The following is a 13,051-nucleotide window of genomic DNA, read 5'->3' as shown; positions in this document are numbered from 1 at the left end:
GCCCCCCCCTCTCACCATGTCCTTGGCTCCTCCCACCCCTGGTATGTTAACTCATTTTTTTTTCATTTTAAAGATGAGAGTTAGAATTATTGGTGTTGCATTGTGATGCATGCCATTCTGTTTGCATTAATGGTACGTGACCAAGACTCAGACGTCAAATGAGTTTTTCTGAGACGTCGTCGTCGTCGTCGTCTTCTCAAACATGTGCTTTATCTTTTAGAGATCCGCCTGAGGAAACTGGTGGATGAGCGTGAAAAAATGATCGAGCAGGTGGGTCATTGATTCATCCATTATCTGAGACTGTGATGTGGCTGTCATGAGCTTTACTTCTGATTCAGCTGTAGCCTCTCACATACACCAAGAAGACATTTTACTGCTAACAGACAGGCCTATGTATATTTCAATTTCTAAATATGTGGTTGTCCCATTACTGGTAAGATTGATGTATCTACAGTATAATGATCAACTTTATGCTGCTCATATGTTTATTCTGAATATGGCAGTTGTCTTTTAAAGAGTGTTTACGGGAAAAGGTTATATTCTTAATCTTAATGTGAACAAATCCCATTAAAACCCAAAATAAACAATGAATGGATCCCACTAACAAGTGTAGTGTGTGTGTGTGTGTGTGTGTGTGTGTGTATGTATTCAAAGCCTGATGTATCCTCTGTGCCATAGAGCTCCACTGTATGGCAGGCTGTTTTAACATTTATTCCTTAAAACTTAGTAGTCGCTATTTAAAAGCTACAAGTACTTATTTATTAGTTACTAGTAACTATTCCTGTTTTACAAGTAACAATTGATTAGATACTAGTACTTAATTTTTAGTTGCTAGTAACTATTTTTTACTAGTGCCATTTGCCATTGAAATCTATGGGACACTGCAGTTCAGATATCAACTATTCATTAGTTACTAATACTGTAAAACTTCAATTAATAGCTGAGTCCCAAATAGCCGCCTACCCCGTTTACTGGCCTGGTGTGGGAACACATTTTGACAAATAAACGCAGGTCTCCATTAAACGCCTGGTCTGGTTTTTATAGAAGTTGTTTGGATGTATAAAAACATCTTAAACTCTGTCGGGGTGCCCGCTCTAGCTGCTTCTAAGCTGCTTAGATCGATAATACAAATATTAATGTTTAAACCTATGATCGATATGTCAGTATGGACATGCAGCACATGGTTAGATACCTTTGAAGCGCCCGTTAAGTCTGAATGTGTCCTTCCTTGATTACTTATCTTCCTTTAGTCTGTAAGGGTCCACCGATCAAAAGAACCAAAACAGCTTTTCATAAAATGAATCCAAGTTGTGAATCCTGTCATGTGAAGTCCCTCACTCTCTGTCTGCTAACTTCTCTCATCCTGCACCCTGTTGTTGTTCTCCTTACGTTGCTGTCTTCAAAATAAAAGCGCATAAACAGTCTGTCGGAGCTTGACCAAATGAATAACGTGTATTTGATCATTTTTATACAAGTAATATTCATATATATATAATATTCATATTGTTAATAAACTCTTTCAGTTTTGTGCGAAAGGAATTAAAGGCCTGTCCCAAATATAGATGGGGTCAATTCAGTGATTTTAGCAAATAAAAGCCCAGGCTATTATATAAAGTTTTATGGTACTTATTCGAATAGTTACTAGTATCTCTTTCCATTTTGCTAGTATCTATTATTTATATATGATACTAGTACCTATTCATTAGTTACTAGTAACTATTCCAAAAGAAACTAGTTACATTTTCATTCTTACTACTAAATTTTCTGACTAGTGACTAGTAAAATGTTAAATAAAATGGCCTGCCATACCATTATTGTCCAGAATCTATTAAAAACCCATCAGTGAGCCACACATTCCTCTATTTCCATTACACACACACACACACACACACACACACACATATATTTAATGTATATCCTCCAACGTGCTGAGTCCCACAGAACGCATGGTTGGTTTTGGTATTTTCATTGGATTGGTTGCAGTGTAACACACAAACATTTCCTCAACTGAGAAAGTGTGTGTGTGAGCTGTCGTATGTTCCTCATGGAGCTTAAGAAATGCACTAAGGTTGTAGCTGGGTGAGTCATCTATGAGCTGATGTGTTATGGCTCCGTTTACAGGTAAAGAAGCTAAAGGCCCAGCTGGAACAGAAGGCACAGAAGAACGGCACAGAGAACACTTCAAGTCCAGATGGTGAAATTCTTGAAAACGGCACTGATCCAAACATAATAGAACTGCAGAGTAAGTTTTCATTAGCATGAAAACAGACCCGCAGTTTGATGTTTTATTGTCTCCTAAAACTTTTTGCTTTTGCTCAAATCTTTCCAGGAGATTCAAGCAGGCAAATAAGCGACATGAAGTTCAAACTTGTGAAGGCAGAGCAGGAAGTCACGGCTTTGGAACAAAATGTAAGCTGAGAAGAGTTCTGAATTGACAGCGTACCTAAAAACATGACCTCATTCTCACTTATGTTTGTATTTCTTTGGTCTCCAGGTGGCCAGACTTGAGGGTCAGGTGACACGCTACAAGACTTGTGCAGAGAACGCAGAGAAAGTGGAGGACGAGCTGAAGGCAGAGAAACGGAAACTGCAGAGAGAGGTAGAACGTTGTTTTCTCACACTGGCAAAAAAAAAAAAAAATCTTAATCTCTTAATTCCAATATATTCTCTCTTACCACCTGACTCGATAGCTGCGGTCAGCGCTGGACAAGGTCGACGAACTCGAGTCGAACAACAGCCACCTGTCTAAACGACTGGAGAAGATGAAGACTAGTCGTGGCATGGCGCAGACTCCATAGAAACGTCCCCACACATCATCTCCACCTCCTCTCTATCCAAAACTGGCTGGTAATGAAGTGGAAAAGGGTCATCCTGCAATATGGGGTTCTCTTGCAGCTGCCTCATAGTAACCATAAGAAAAAGAACAAAAAAAAGAAATCAAGACTCTTAGTTAACATATCCACAGAATAGAGAACACCAACAAGCAATGTGCCATTACTTTGTCTATTTTCTGTCCGATGAGAATTCTTCGTAGCATTGTACACACACCCTGAAAAAGTACATGCGGTGCGGGAGCAGATGTTTGGGTACGAACATCTGCACGGCTCTGCTAGAAGGGTGAATGGGCCACATGGAGAGTCCCGGGACTGAACGACACCAAGACGACTTCTCTGTTGTCCAGCATAGCGAGAGACAAAATGCTGCACTGCCCTCTTTGCGCCGCCTCTCATCAAGATTCAAGGTATTTACTTGCTCTCGCGCATGGAGGACGGAGAAAAGACAAACAGTTTCCCAGGCCCAAGACTGTTGACCTTCGTTGCCGAGAAGACATGAGTGCTGTATGTGTGAATGAAAGAGCAAAATGAATGAGTATTTTCCTCCTCAGACCTTTTCCTGATTTGCATCCAAAGCCAAACTATTTTTAAAGATGTAAGTTCTTGGGTGTGTTTGTCACTTGTGGTAAAACTGAACGATACCTGTTTGCAGACAAAAGGATAGCTCACTTTTTACAGAGCACCACCGACACCATATAATCACCACAGTCAGAAAGTCACCAGCTTTAAATTGTAGTTCCTTTCTGTAGCCAGCGGCTTGATGCAGGTTATTGAACGTGGAACAGTTTGACCCACAGCGTGTAACTGCCCTTCTGCTAAGCATATCTCCGAGCTCTTCCTGCTCCATGTAGTCAGTCACTGGTTGGCTCTTGTGCACACATTTCACTGCTGAGACTTACTGAAGAGATGTGACAACGGGGACTCTCAGCAGTGTTAGCAGGAGATACTGAACGCACTGGGGAGATGCTGCTTCACTGTTTACAAAGCTTTCAGATGTTTGTAAGGAGACATAAAGAAATGTAATCTTTGTGCAATAAAAGTTCAAATCATATTGGTATCTATACACCTGTGTGTTTTAGTCCTGGACCATGCTTTATTCTGCAAATGCCATCTTCATCGGGGCCATATTAGAGGCTCAGCTTGACAGTTCATTCTTGACCTTTGAAACAGAAGTTTGGAAAGCTCTAGAACGAGTGGACCTTGAGTTGAGATTGTTGTCAATATCACATTTATGTAGTCACTTAATCTATTGGTAACATACAGCAGGGAATTTCTGCCACCATGACAAACACATATTTGCTCCATCTCTTATTATAATATAAAATAAAAATGTGTTAAGTGCCTTTTCATGTGACAATATTTTATGTTATAACATTTTCTCGCTACTGGATAATAAATTAATCAGTTTTTAAAAAAATAAAGTACTTTTTATTAAGTCATGTTCAAGTGAGCAAATATCTTTTTGTCTTGGCAGCAGTGTATGTTACTACTATAATTATGCCGTTTTACAAGAGAATCTAAATGTCACTACGTACATGTACAAGACGACACAGCAATCGTCTTTTCAAAATGGTCTTAAATACAATACTCAGTTAAAACGGAACAGTGGTATAAAGAAAAATATAAATGACTGGATAACATCCAGTATTACACGCTTCACTCTCAAGGGAAGATATTCTAGATTTCTAAATTCGGCACGTTGCCTGTGAGCAAATTAGCTGTGAATCTTCAGTCATTTTTGTTTTCTGAGTTTGTTTTTCTTATTTAAAAAAGGCCAGGTGTAGGCTGACTTGGATGTTAGGTTGGGTTTCTAGGAATTACATGAGCTCCCCAAAATGATAAAGGTGCATCTTCTCTAAAGAGATGGACTTATTCTGAACAGTAAGGTTGAAAGCACAGAATGTGCCGTCGTGTATTGAAAAATTTAGATTGGACTTCATTGATCCTTGTAATGTCTCGCATACCTATAATTCACTGATGTATGCATTTCTCTGTAAAGTAACACCACTGATTCAGGGTTTTTCCTCTGTACAGTCTGACACACATCAGGGTGCTAAAGCATTGTCAATTGCAGAGGAGTTATGCAACATGTTTAAATTTGATCAACTTGCAGTGAAACTCACCTTGGTGTGCAGCATGCATAAAAGTAATAACATGCCGGAATGTCTTTTTCACAAGCCTACTATGAGAGAAACTGAGGATGAGCGCTGCTGTAGCTGGAACACTAGTGACAGTGACTCTTAGAAACACTGTCTATATTTGTCTATGAGTTTTGCTAATGCAGCAAAAAAAGCTTTGCTTTTATTTTCATCATTATGCAATGTTCAATTCTAAATGTCTAAAATATTCCATACTTTCCAAACTTGATCCATTCCTCAGCAGGAAACATCTATACGTTGGCCACTTTCTGAGACATGTGTTTGACATGTGTTTTGTTCACAACCAAAGAGATTCAGTTTACTGTCAAACAGGAATAAGGAAACCAGAAAACCTTCACCTGTAAGAAGCTGGAATCGGATAATTTTGCCTTTTCTTCCCCATAAATTACATAAACCGATTAATCGGTGATTCATTTAATTGGTCACAACTAATTGATTAATTGCTGCAGCTCTACAGACTGTAACTTTGTTATAATCACATTCATGTTCCAAGCTGAAAGTCAGATGAACAAAACAAAGCTGAAGAGCAACACAGGTGTTTTATTGGCGACTCCACATTTCCCTGCACACTTATCCAGGCTTGGTGAATGGACTGCTGGGTAATGTACTGTCAGAGTCCTCCTGCCTGGCTGTGCTCGACAGATTGTCACAGTACGTCCGCTTTTGGATGCGCTGTATCATACGCCGGCCATAAAAGTCCCGATAATCTGCCGGGAGTTCATCCAGAGTGTGCAGGGCCCTCTCCAGCGCCTGAAGGGCCCGGGTCGCAGCCACGGGGTCTTTATTACCGTACGGGTCCTTTTTGTCGTAGCTGTCAGCAGGTAGATGGCGCCAGAACACATTCACACCCACACCGAACTGCAGTGCCAGGGTGTTGTGGAACCACAGGGCTGAGGACAACAAAAGGGACACTGCATCATGTTATGTCTTTTATACATGAGAAACTATTTACCCAAAATCCCATGTAACTGTTGATGCATCAAAGTTGCTATAATACTAACAGTGTGCTGTCTTACGTCAGTGTTTTACATCCGTGTGCTACAATTGAGTTCTATGAGAAGAAGTGGCTTAACAGTCAAGCAGATGGAAAATCTGCAGGTGTGACTGCAGGAAGATCTGGTTCATGGGGGCAGCTCGCCTTACCAGGGATAAAAAGTAGATCTCCAGGCTCCAGCACACACTCGTATCTCTTTGCCTTCACAAACTCAGGAAACCGTTGCAGGTCTGGGGAGTCGATGTCCAGGACCTCTGATTTATCACCTGATGGGTTCGATTCAAATTAAAAGGGTACGATAAAATTAGCCAAGCTATTAAAAAAACAACAAATATTCATCCAATCAAATTATATCAGTTTGAGTTTAATATGAAAGTGGACCAGGCTGGTGAAGTGTATGTTGAGCATTCAAACAAACTGGCATCTTTCTATAGCCACTTGCCTGACAGGTAGAGGTGCAATGCATCCTGGGGGCTGTAGAGAACCACTCTCTTCATCCCCGTCACCTGAGCCAGCAGGTTATCCATCACCTGAGGGAACAGGCCCCAAAGACCAGAAGAGGGAGAGCTTACTGAGGCCAGTGTCTTTAGAAATTCAAACCTCAAAAATATTTACCCACATGAAGCAACCTGAACAAACGACGAACCGCAGCATACTCACATCATAGTGCGTCCACAGCTGCAGACCGCAGGAGCTGATGCGGAACACACTGGAGAAAAACTGATCCGGTGCAAAGAAGTGCGGGATGTGAAAATCCTCTGCCAGGTCTGGGAACTGTTTGCTCAGATCAGCAGGTTCCTGTGAGAGAGACATTTATATTCTGGGTCAAGAGCTTCTGCAGAGTCAGACAAGAGAGGACAGAAAACATTTTAAGTGGAAAGAGAAACGTACAAAAAAATGAGAACCTTTCGAACGTCCTCTCCCAGTGATCGCAGATAATAGCTCTCATCCTAAAATAAGACCAGGGACTTTGGGTCATTAAAATATATAACATACTGCAAAAGAAGTACATACCATATCTTTGCTTCATGAGCCTTACCTCACTGAGGAAGAAGTCAGAGTGTTTTTTTTCAGAAGCCCGTTTCACAAATTCATTGAATGTCAGCGTCCTGTGAATAAAGAAGTGTAGCTGGGAGCAGAGAAGGAGCACCGATTTGTCTTTCTGTTTGTGTGTGAGGGACAGCTCACTTGTACACAAAGTTTTTGTGAAGGAAGTCCATCTGTGGCACAGCGGATACGTGAATCTTCACTTCCTTGTCTCCCCCTTTCTGTCCAAGATATTCAGCTGTCCACTTCTCCAGGCATGGTCCGAGACACGGGCCTCTCAGCACTGCTGGTCTGCGCTGGAGAAGAGTCATTATAATTTAGCTGCCCCCCAGGAGAGACTTTACTCAAGTCCCAATCTGCACACCCTGTCTGATGGGGAAATTAAGGCATTTTTCAGGCTGGAATGGTCTTATGAATAGACACTACACAAATGCATTATAAGAATTGTGGGAGTTTTTTTGGAACTTGAGTGGTAGAGAATAAAAGTCAGGATATCTCAACCTCTTCTGCTGAGATTTTGACCATTCTTTATTTTATGTGCAACACTAAAACACTGGAGTAACAGGTACTCATTTGAGACACTGAACAAATCACTTGATTATGTCCTTAAAAGTTTAAATGAGAGAACTTCATGCTTGTTCTTTGACAAACTGAAACCGGAGAATATTTGGTGTTTTTGCGAAGTAAATATCTGAAATTATTAACTGATTGTCAGGTGATTCAATTTCTTTCTAATCTGTCATTATCACATGCTGCAGAACATTATTGTAAATGTGGCCAAGAACCAAGACCAAATGCATACCAGGAAGAGAGATACAGCTATAAACTGCCCTTTAAGGCGTCGTGCAACACTGAGAATAGCAGCTGCCCCCGGTTGGATCATGTACATTTCTGTAGTCGCGCTTTCCTGCAGCCATAAAGACCGACACGTGTCCCCAGGAAGCAGATTTATCTTACCTTGGGGTAGATCTCTCGCAGAAAAACGTCCTTGTCTACTTCTGTAAATATCGGCACCGGTACTTTTTCCTGGAGCTCCATTTAACCTGCTTCAGAAATTCACCAACTAATGAAAGTAAACAGCTCCGGAACTTCCGGGGTGTTACTTTCCCCATAGAAACAAAACATGACAAAGTGAAAGCCAACTGTAAAAAGAAAAAAATATACTATTATTACTTATATAACATAAATTTTGTTTATGAAATATTAAAAACTGCGTCACTATTTAAGTATTTAGTTTCATTACTATCTGTATTTTTAATAGTTGGTCTTTGTTCCTCACCGGACAATACAAGTACACGGACAAGAAGGCCAGAGGAAAAAAAAAGATGGCGCTGCCCATGTTAAGAGGTTGTTCCAGGTTGCCGTCAACATTTAGCTTTACTCGTCTGTTTTTAAATGAAAGTGTCATCCTTAACCGGTCCGGTAAAACGCCGCTACGTCCTTCATCACCTGCCGCTGTGGTAGCAGCAGCGGTCCGCCTTTACAGCTCCGACCAGGGCGGACAGAACCAGAACCAGAACCAGAAGGTGGTGGTTGTTGGCATCCCGAACCCTTTCATCTGGTTTCGCACCCGAATATACTACTTTCTGATAAAGGCTTACTTTGATAAAGAGTTCAGCATTGAAGAGTTCACGGAGGGCGCGAAGCAGGTCTGTAAGAACCTGTAAACAGGTGGTGTTAAGTGGTTGTTAGCTAACGTTAGCAACTTCTCTGACAGCTACACATTTATTTATCGTCATTTGTTTGTCTCTGCGACCTAAAACCCAGTTAATACCGTGTTAATTCTGTTCTGCTGAGCGTTTTGTTTACTCTCGCAGGCCTTCTCCCATGTTTCCAGACTGTTGTCACAGTGTCAGTTTGAAGCTTTGGAAGGGCTCGTGGCCAAAGACGTGAGTATGGGAACCTAGCAAGTCCAAACTTGTGCTATCCATCCTGTGCCATAACCTAATACGATCACTTGATTACTCAAGCTGATCCACAATTCAATATTATATACTAATGGTATACAATATGCACTCTTTCTGTGTGTACTGCAGTTAGATCTGCCTACAAAGAGCAACAGCTGAATAAATGTCAAAAATAGAAAGTGGTTGTCAAACATATTTCATAATTTATAATTTTCTGAGATCTTTTTGGACCTGCTTTACCAACATCCACAACTATGTCTTATGTTCTGCAGCTCTGAGTCCTGCTCCCATTTCCTTTGTGCATTAGATTGTGGGATAATCGTGTACATCATGGACGTGATAATCACAGTGGGCTCTGGCCTAACATTGACATGTTTCCAATCAGTTCCACACAGTGATCTTTACAGATTTTTAAATTAGAAAAATAGAGCATTGGTATCAGCTTGGTATCTGCAGATACCCTTAGCTGAGGTATCAGGTACTGGCTTTTTTAGTATAGTATTTTTGCAGTGTGAACCTGCTAAAAATTGGTGTACTATGGAACAGGGACACCATCTCTCCCATGTTTACTCAAAAATAAGAGCCTTGACCCTCACAATTCAACTGTTCAAGATACTGCATCCTGTTTTTTACAAAATACATCTAAAAAACAAACAAACACATATATCATAAGTTCTGTCAAGGCAAGGATAACAAGTAACATAGAGGTGGGACTAATTTCAGTTGTGTGGGAACTCCTAATTAAGAGGTTCCACTATAATTGGACTTTCACCCTAGGACGTGGATTAGACTTCAGGTCAGAAAACCTCAGAGACAGTCTGAGATGTAAGAAAGGATCAGCCCACTGAGTGCCTTTTAAAAAAAACAAAACAGTAAGATCAGTTCTATACTACGCTGAAAGTCGGCAAAGAAAGGCAGGGATGATGTTTTCTCTTTCTGGTGCCAGTGTGAAGTCAAGCAGCCGCATGTAAGTTAGTTGTATCCTGGACAAACAGGACTGACTAATACCAGCAGACTGTATAGAATTATAATAGACAAGGCCAGTGTTTCCAGGAGCCCTCAGTGTGATATATATTATAGTTCTGAGTACTCGCAAGAATATTTTCAATTAAGGAAATAAGTTCAAATATATATTTCTATGGGCGGTGCGGTGGTGCAGTGGTTGGCACTGTCGCCTCACAGCAAGAAGGTCGTGGGTTCAAACCTTTCTGTGTGGAGTCTGCATAGGTGTGGATGTGAGTGTTTGTTTGTGTGGCCCTGCGATGGACTGGCGGGCTGTCCAGGGTGTACACTGCCTTTCGCACGATGTAAGCCGGGATTGGCTGCAGCCCCCCGCGACCCTGTTTGCAGTATAAGCGGTTGATGTTGGATGGATATATTTCTGTTCTGACTGGAGTGTTTACCTTCTTTAGGCCTCTAAAAAAAGAAAGAAAAAACGGCTCCTAAACAGAAGCAACTTGTGGTGAGGGGTCATAAGTTGGAATTGGTTGGAAACACAGGTTCACAAGCCAAACCTCTTGAGAACCAGTGGTGTAAGGTGTGGATAACTATTCATAACAATTATGTTTAACAAAGTAACTGGTAAAAATAAAAATAAAAGGTTGTTTGCCAGGTTTTCCCACCTATTTGTGGAACAAATGAATAACTACAAGGATGGATTAAATACATCTGTTGAATAACTAATTAAGGAATCGCTTAGTCTTACTACTAAACATGGCAAGACATGTTTTTGTGTATCAAAGGATTGAACTTGCAGTCTTTTAAAACCCTTCTCTTGTATGTAACAGGTGTATTCTCCCTGCTCAAGTTCATCTTGGTCTAATTTCCATGTCCTTGCAGTTGATTGGAAAGCTCGAGGAAAAGTGCAACATGCTGCCATCGAGCCACAAGAAAGCGCTCTCTGCAGATCCTGAAGAGATCATGTACACGACCCCGGGAGACGTGGGAATCTACTATGATGATAATGGTCAGCAGCATGTTTTTACCTCTGTTCCTTCTTATCAACAAATCCCAAGAGAAGACCCAAACACACAATGAATTGATCCTACTAACAAGTATTTTAGTCTGATATCTCTGCTTCCTCTGTGCCATAGAGCTCCATTGTTGTCCAAAGAACTATTAAAAAAAAACAACAACTCATCAGTGAGTCACGCTGTTGCACTGCCTAACATCATCCCTTACCATGAACACACACTGTAGTTTATTTTCACACAGTCTCACAAACACCGTCCTGCTGCTGAAAATACTAGAGCGCCAAATGTGAATTAATCCGTAGCTGAAAATAGTTCCAAACAAATACACAATTTACTCCTGTTTTATTATTATTATTATTATTATTATTATTATTTATTATTATTATTATTATTGTTAAAAATTACTGGGTCTTTTTGTGAAATTAAAAGTATATATTGGTGAGCTGTTTTAAGGATTCTCGTCTACTTTAGGAACCAATAGTTATTATTACCATATTATTTTACATGTAAACAATGTTTTGCTCTCTGTGTTGGTTCTGTATCCTCAATATTAGTAGATTAATTGCATTAGTATGAAGTCAAATCAAATTTTATTTATATAGCTCAATATCACAAATTTGCCTCAAAGGGCTTTACAATGTGTACAGACTGTCAATTTAGAGAAGGGGGGGGTGAGAAACCTCAAGAAGAGCAAGAGAGGAGGGATTCCTCTGCCAGGATGGATAGGTGTTGCGCGCACGGAATAGAACAGGTGGGGTTATTTGTGCAGTGTTAATCAGTGTCTGTACTATTTTTTATTTTTTTTCCAGGGAGAAAGTTTGTCAGTATTCTGATGCGTTTCTGGTATCTGACAAGCGCCCGTCTTCCTAACGACACCATGGAGGGAACCCGTGTCTTTCAGGTGGCCGTTGGTGGAGAGAGAGAAACAGAAACTAAGAGACTGCTAACTGCAAATTATGAGTGAGTATATCTTCAGGAGTGTAATGACATATAAAATTGTAAAAATCTTTGTGTGACATAGAATACTTGTTCTGATCTTTCTTTTTGGCTTTCTGGCAGATTTCAAAGGGAGTTTACTAAGGGAGTCCCTCCAGACTGGACCATTACAAGGATAGAACATTCCAAGCTTTTGGATTAAGGTCGTTTTGAACTGGTCAAAGACATGAAATTCTCCTCAGTATTTGCTTTCATTAAATTGAGTAAAAAACAAAAACAAAAAACAGCAATCCACAAGTCAATCCACAGAGGGAAAACAAGACCCATCACCTCTCTGGGAAGTCAGAGGGAAGCACCAGGACAAACTTGGATTCATCCACTTAGTCACTGTAGAAAACACACATGAGCCAAAAACATCTGTTCTCATCTATACTGCCAAAACCGTCTGCAGTATAACAATATTTCTTATAGTTTTCTTTGCTATCTCTGATATCTCCCCAAAAATTGATCAGAATGTGACCAGGTTCGTGAACCCTTGCTCTGGAAGGTTTTGTACATTCAGGACTGTGGCCAGAGGAATCGAATATATTTTTCAAATAATTTGTAGCCTAATTGTAACTATTATGTAACATCATATGGGTGGGGCTTGTGCATATGGGTGTGCTGTGCACCTGTTGTTAGAAACTTTCTGATCATGTTGTTTTATTTTTGAAAAGACTGATAATAGTCTGAAACTGTATTTCCAAGTAGAGAACTCCTGTTTCTCTATGTAGGACTGTGTGTTATAGAGAAGTTGCAATTCAATGTGCCAGATTTGTTTCCACACTGAAATAATTTTTTTTCACACACTATATTTGACCTGTTGCAGACACCTGAAGTACATGCTATGTATGTGTGTACATGTGTTTGCAATGGTTAAGGCAGTTTGATGCAGCTGCAGCAGAACATTGATTGTTCTATTAAAGATTTGAGAAATTAAGAATGTGCCACTAGTTTCTTGTAGTATTACAAACATTCAACACTTAATATACTCCTTTTTCACATATATATTTAGACAAAATGATTGCTCCATGGGACTTTTTATTTACATTTATTTGTTTTTATTTTTGGTCTTTGATGCATTAAAATTAATATGTATTTGTAATCGTTGAAAAAGCAAAGGTGTACTAAAAACGTGGCATCACCAATAAAGATCACTTTA

The 13,051-nt window shown here is 40.2% G+C and overlaps 3 protein-coding genes across 6 annotated transcripts in view; 2 read left to right on the top strand and 1 right to left on the bottom strand.

Moving 5' to 3' along the window:
- lrrfip1a (leucine rich repeat (in FLII) interacting protein 1a) overlaps window positions 1-3,897 on the top strand; it is a 45,902-nt gene extending 42,005 nt beyond the window's left edge. For 2 of the 3 annotated variants that reach the window (XM_038719616.1, XM_038719618.1), the window contains 5 exons: window positions 221-270; window positions 2,122-2,242; window positions 2,330-2,409; window positions 2,495-2,599; window positions 2,691-3,897. In XM_038719616.1, the coding sequence (XP_038575544.1) occupies window positions 221-270; window positions 2,122-2,242; window positions 2,330-2,409; window positions 2,495-2,599; window positions 2,691-2,798 (464 nt within the window). In that variant the 3' untranslated portion in view covers window positions 2,799-3,897. The remainder of the gene's footprint in view (window positions 1-220; window positions 271-2,121; window positions 2,243-2,329; window positions 2,410-2,494; window positions 2,600-2,690) is intronic. The other variant, XM_038719617.1, reaches the window with a different exon arrangement.
- A 1,494-nt stretch (window positions 3,898-5,391) lies between these two features.
- Window positions 5,392-8,452, bottom strand: tyw5 (tRNA-yW synthesizing protein 5). 2 transcript variants are annotated; one of them, XM_038719620.1, is made up of 9 exons: window positions 8,314-8,452; window positions 7,992-8,176; window positions 7,176-7,330; window positions 7,027-7,096; window positions 6,893-6,937; window positions 6,648-6,785; window positions 6,430-6,517; window positions 6,137-6,253; window positions 5,392-5,883 (listed from the first exon to the last, which is right to left on the bottom strand). In XM_038719620.1, exons 2-9 carry the CDS (start codon window positions 8,070-8,072, stop codon window positions 5,564-5,566), a joined length of 1,014 nt encoding a protein of 337 aa, XP_038575548.1. In that variant the 5' UTR covers window positions 8,073-8,176; window positions 8,314-8,452; the 3' UTR covers window positions 5,392-5,563. The 2 variants fall into 2 exon arrangements, with proteins under 2 accessions (XP_038575548.1, XP_038575550.1); XM_038719622.1 differs by lacking the exon at window positions 8,314-8,452 and having other exon boundaries at window positions 7,176-7,403; window positions 7,992-8,128.
- maip1 (matrix AAA peptidase interacting protein 1) lies at window positions 8,334-12,829 on the top strand. The gene is made up of 5 exons (XM_038719623.1): window positions 8,334-8,683; window positions 8,852-8,923; window positions 10,781-10,907; window positions 11,724-11,874; window positions 11,974-12,829. The coding sequence occupies exons 1-5, from the start codon at window positions 8,360-8,362 to the stop codon at window positions 12,050-12,052; spliced, it is 753 nt and encodes a 250-aa protein (XP_038575551.1). The 5' UTR covers window positions 8,334-8,359; the 3' UTR covers window positions 12,053-12,829.
- The last annotated feature ends 222 nt before the right edge of the window (window positions 12,830-13,051 follow it).

This window comes from Micropterus salmoides, unplaced genomic scaffold, assembly GCF_014851395.1.
Source record: "Micropterus salmoides isolate LMB-PRFRI ecotype aquatic unplaced genomic scaffold, ASM1485139v1 Ms_hic_scaffold_15, whole genome shotgun sequence".
Classification (NCBI taxonomy): domain Eukaryota; kingdom Metazoa; phylum Chordata; class Actinopteri; order Centrarchiformes; family Centrarchidae; genus Micropterus; species Micropterus salmoides.
This window is presented reverse-complemented; position numbering and strand designations above follow the sequence as displayed.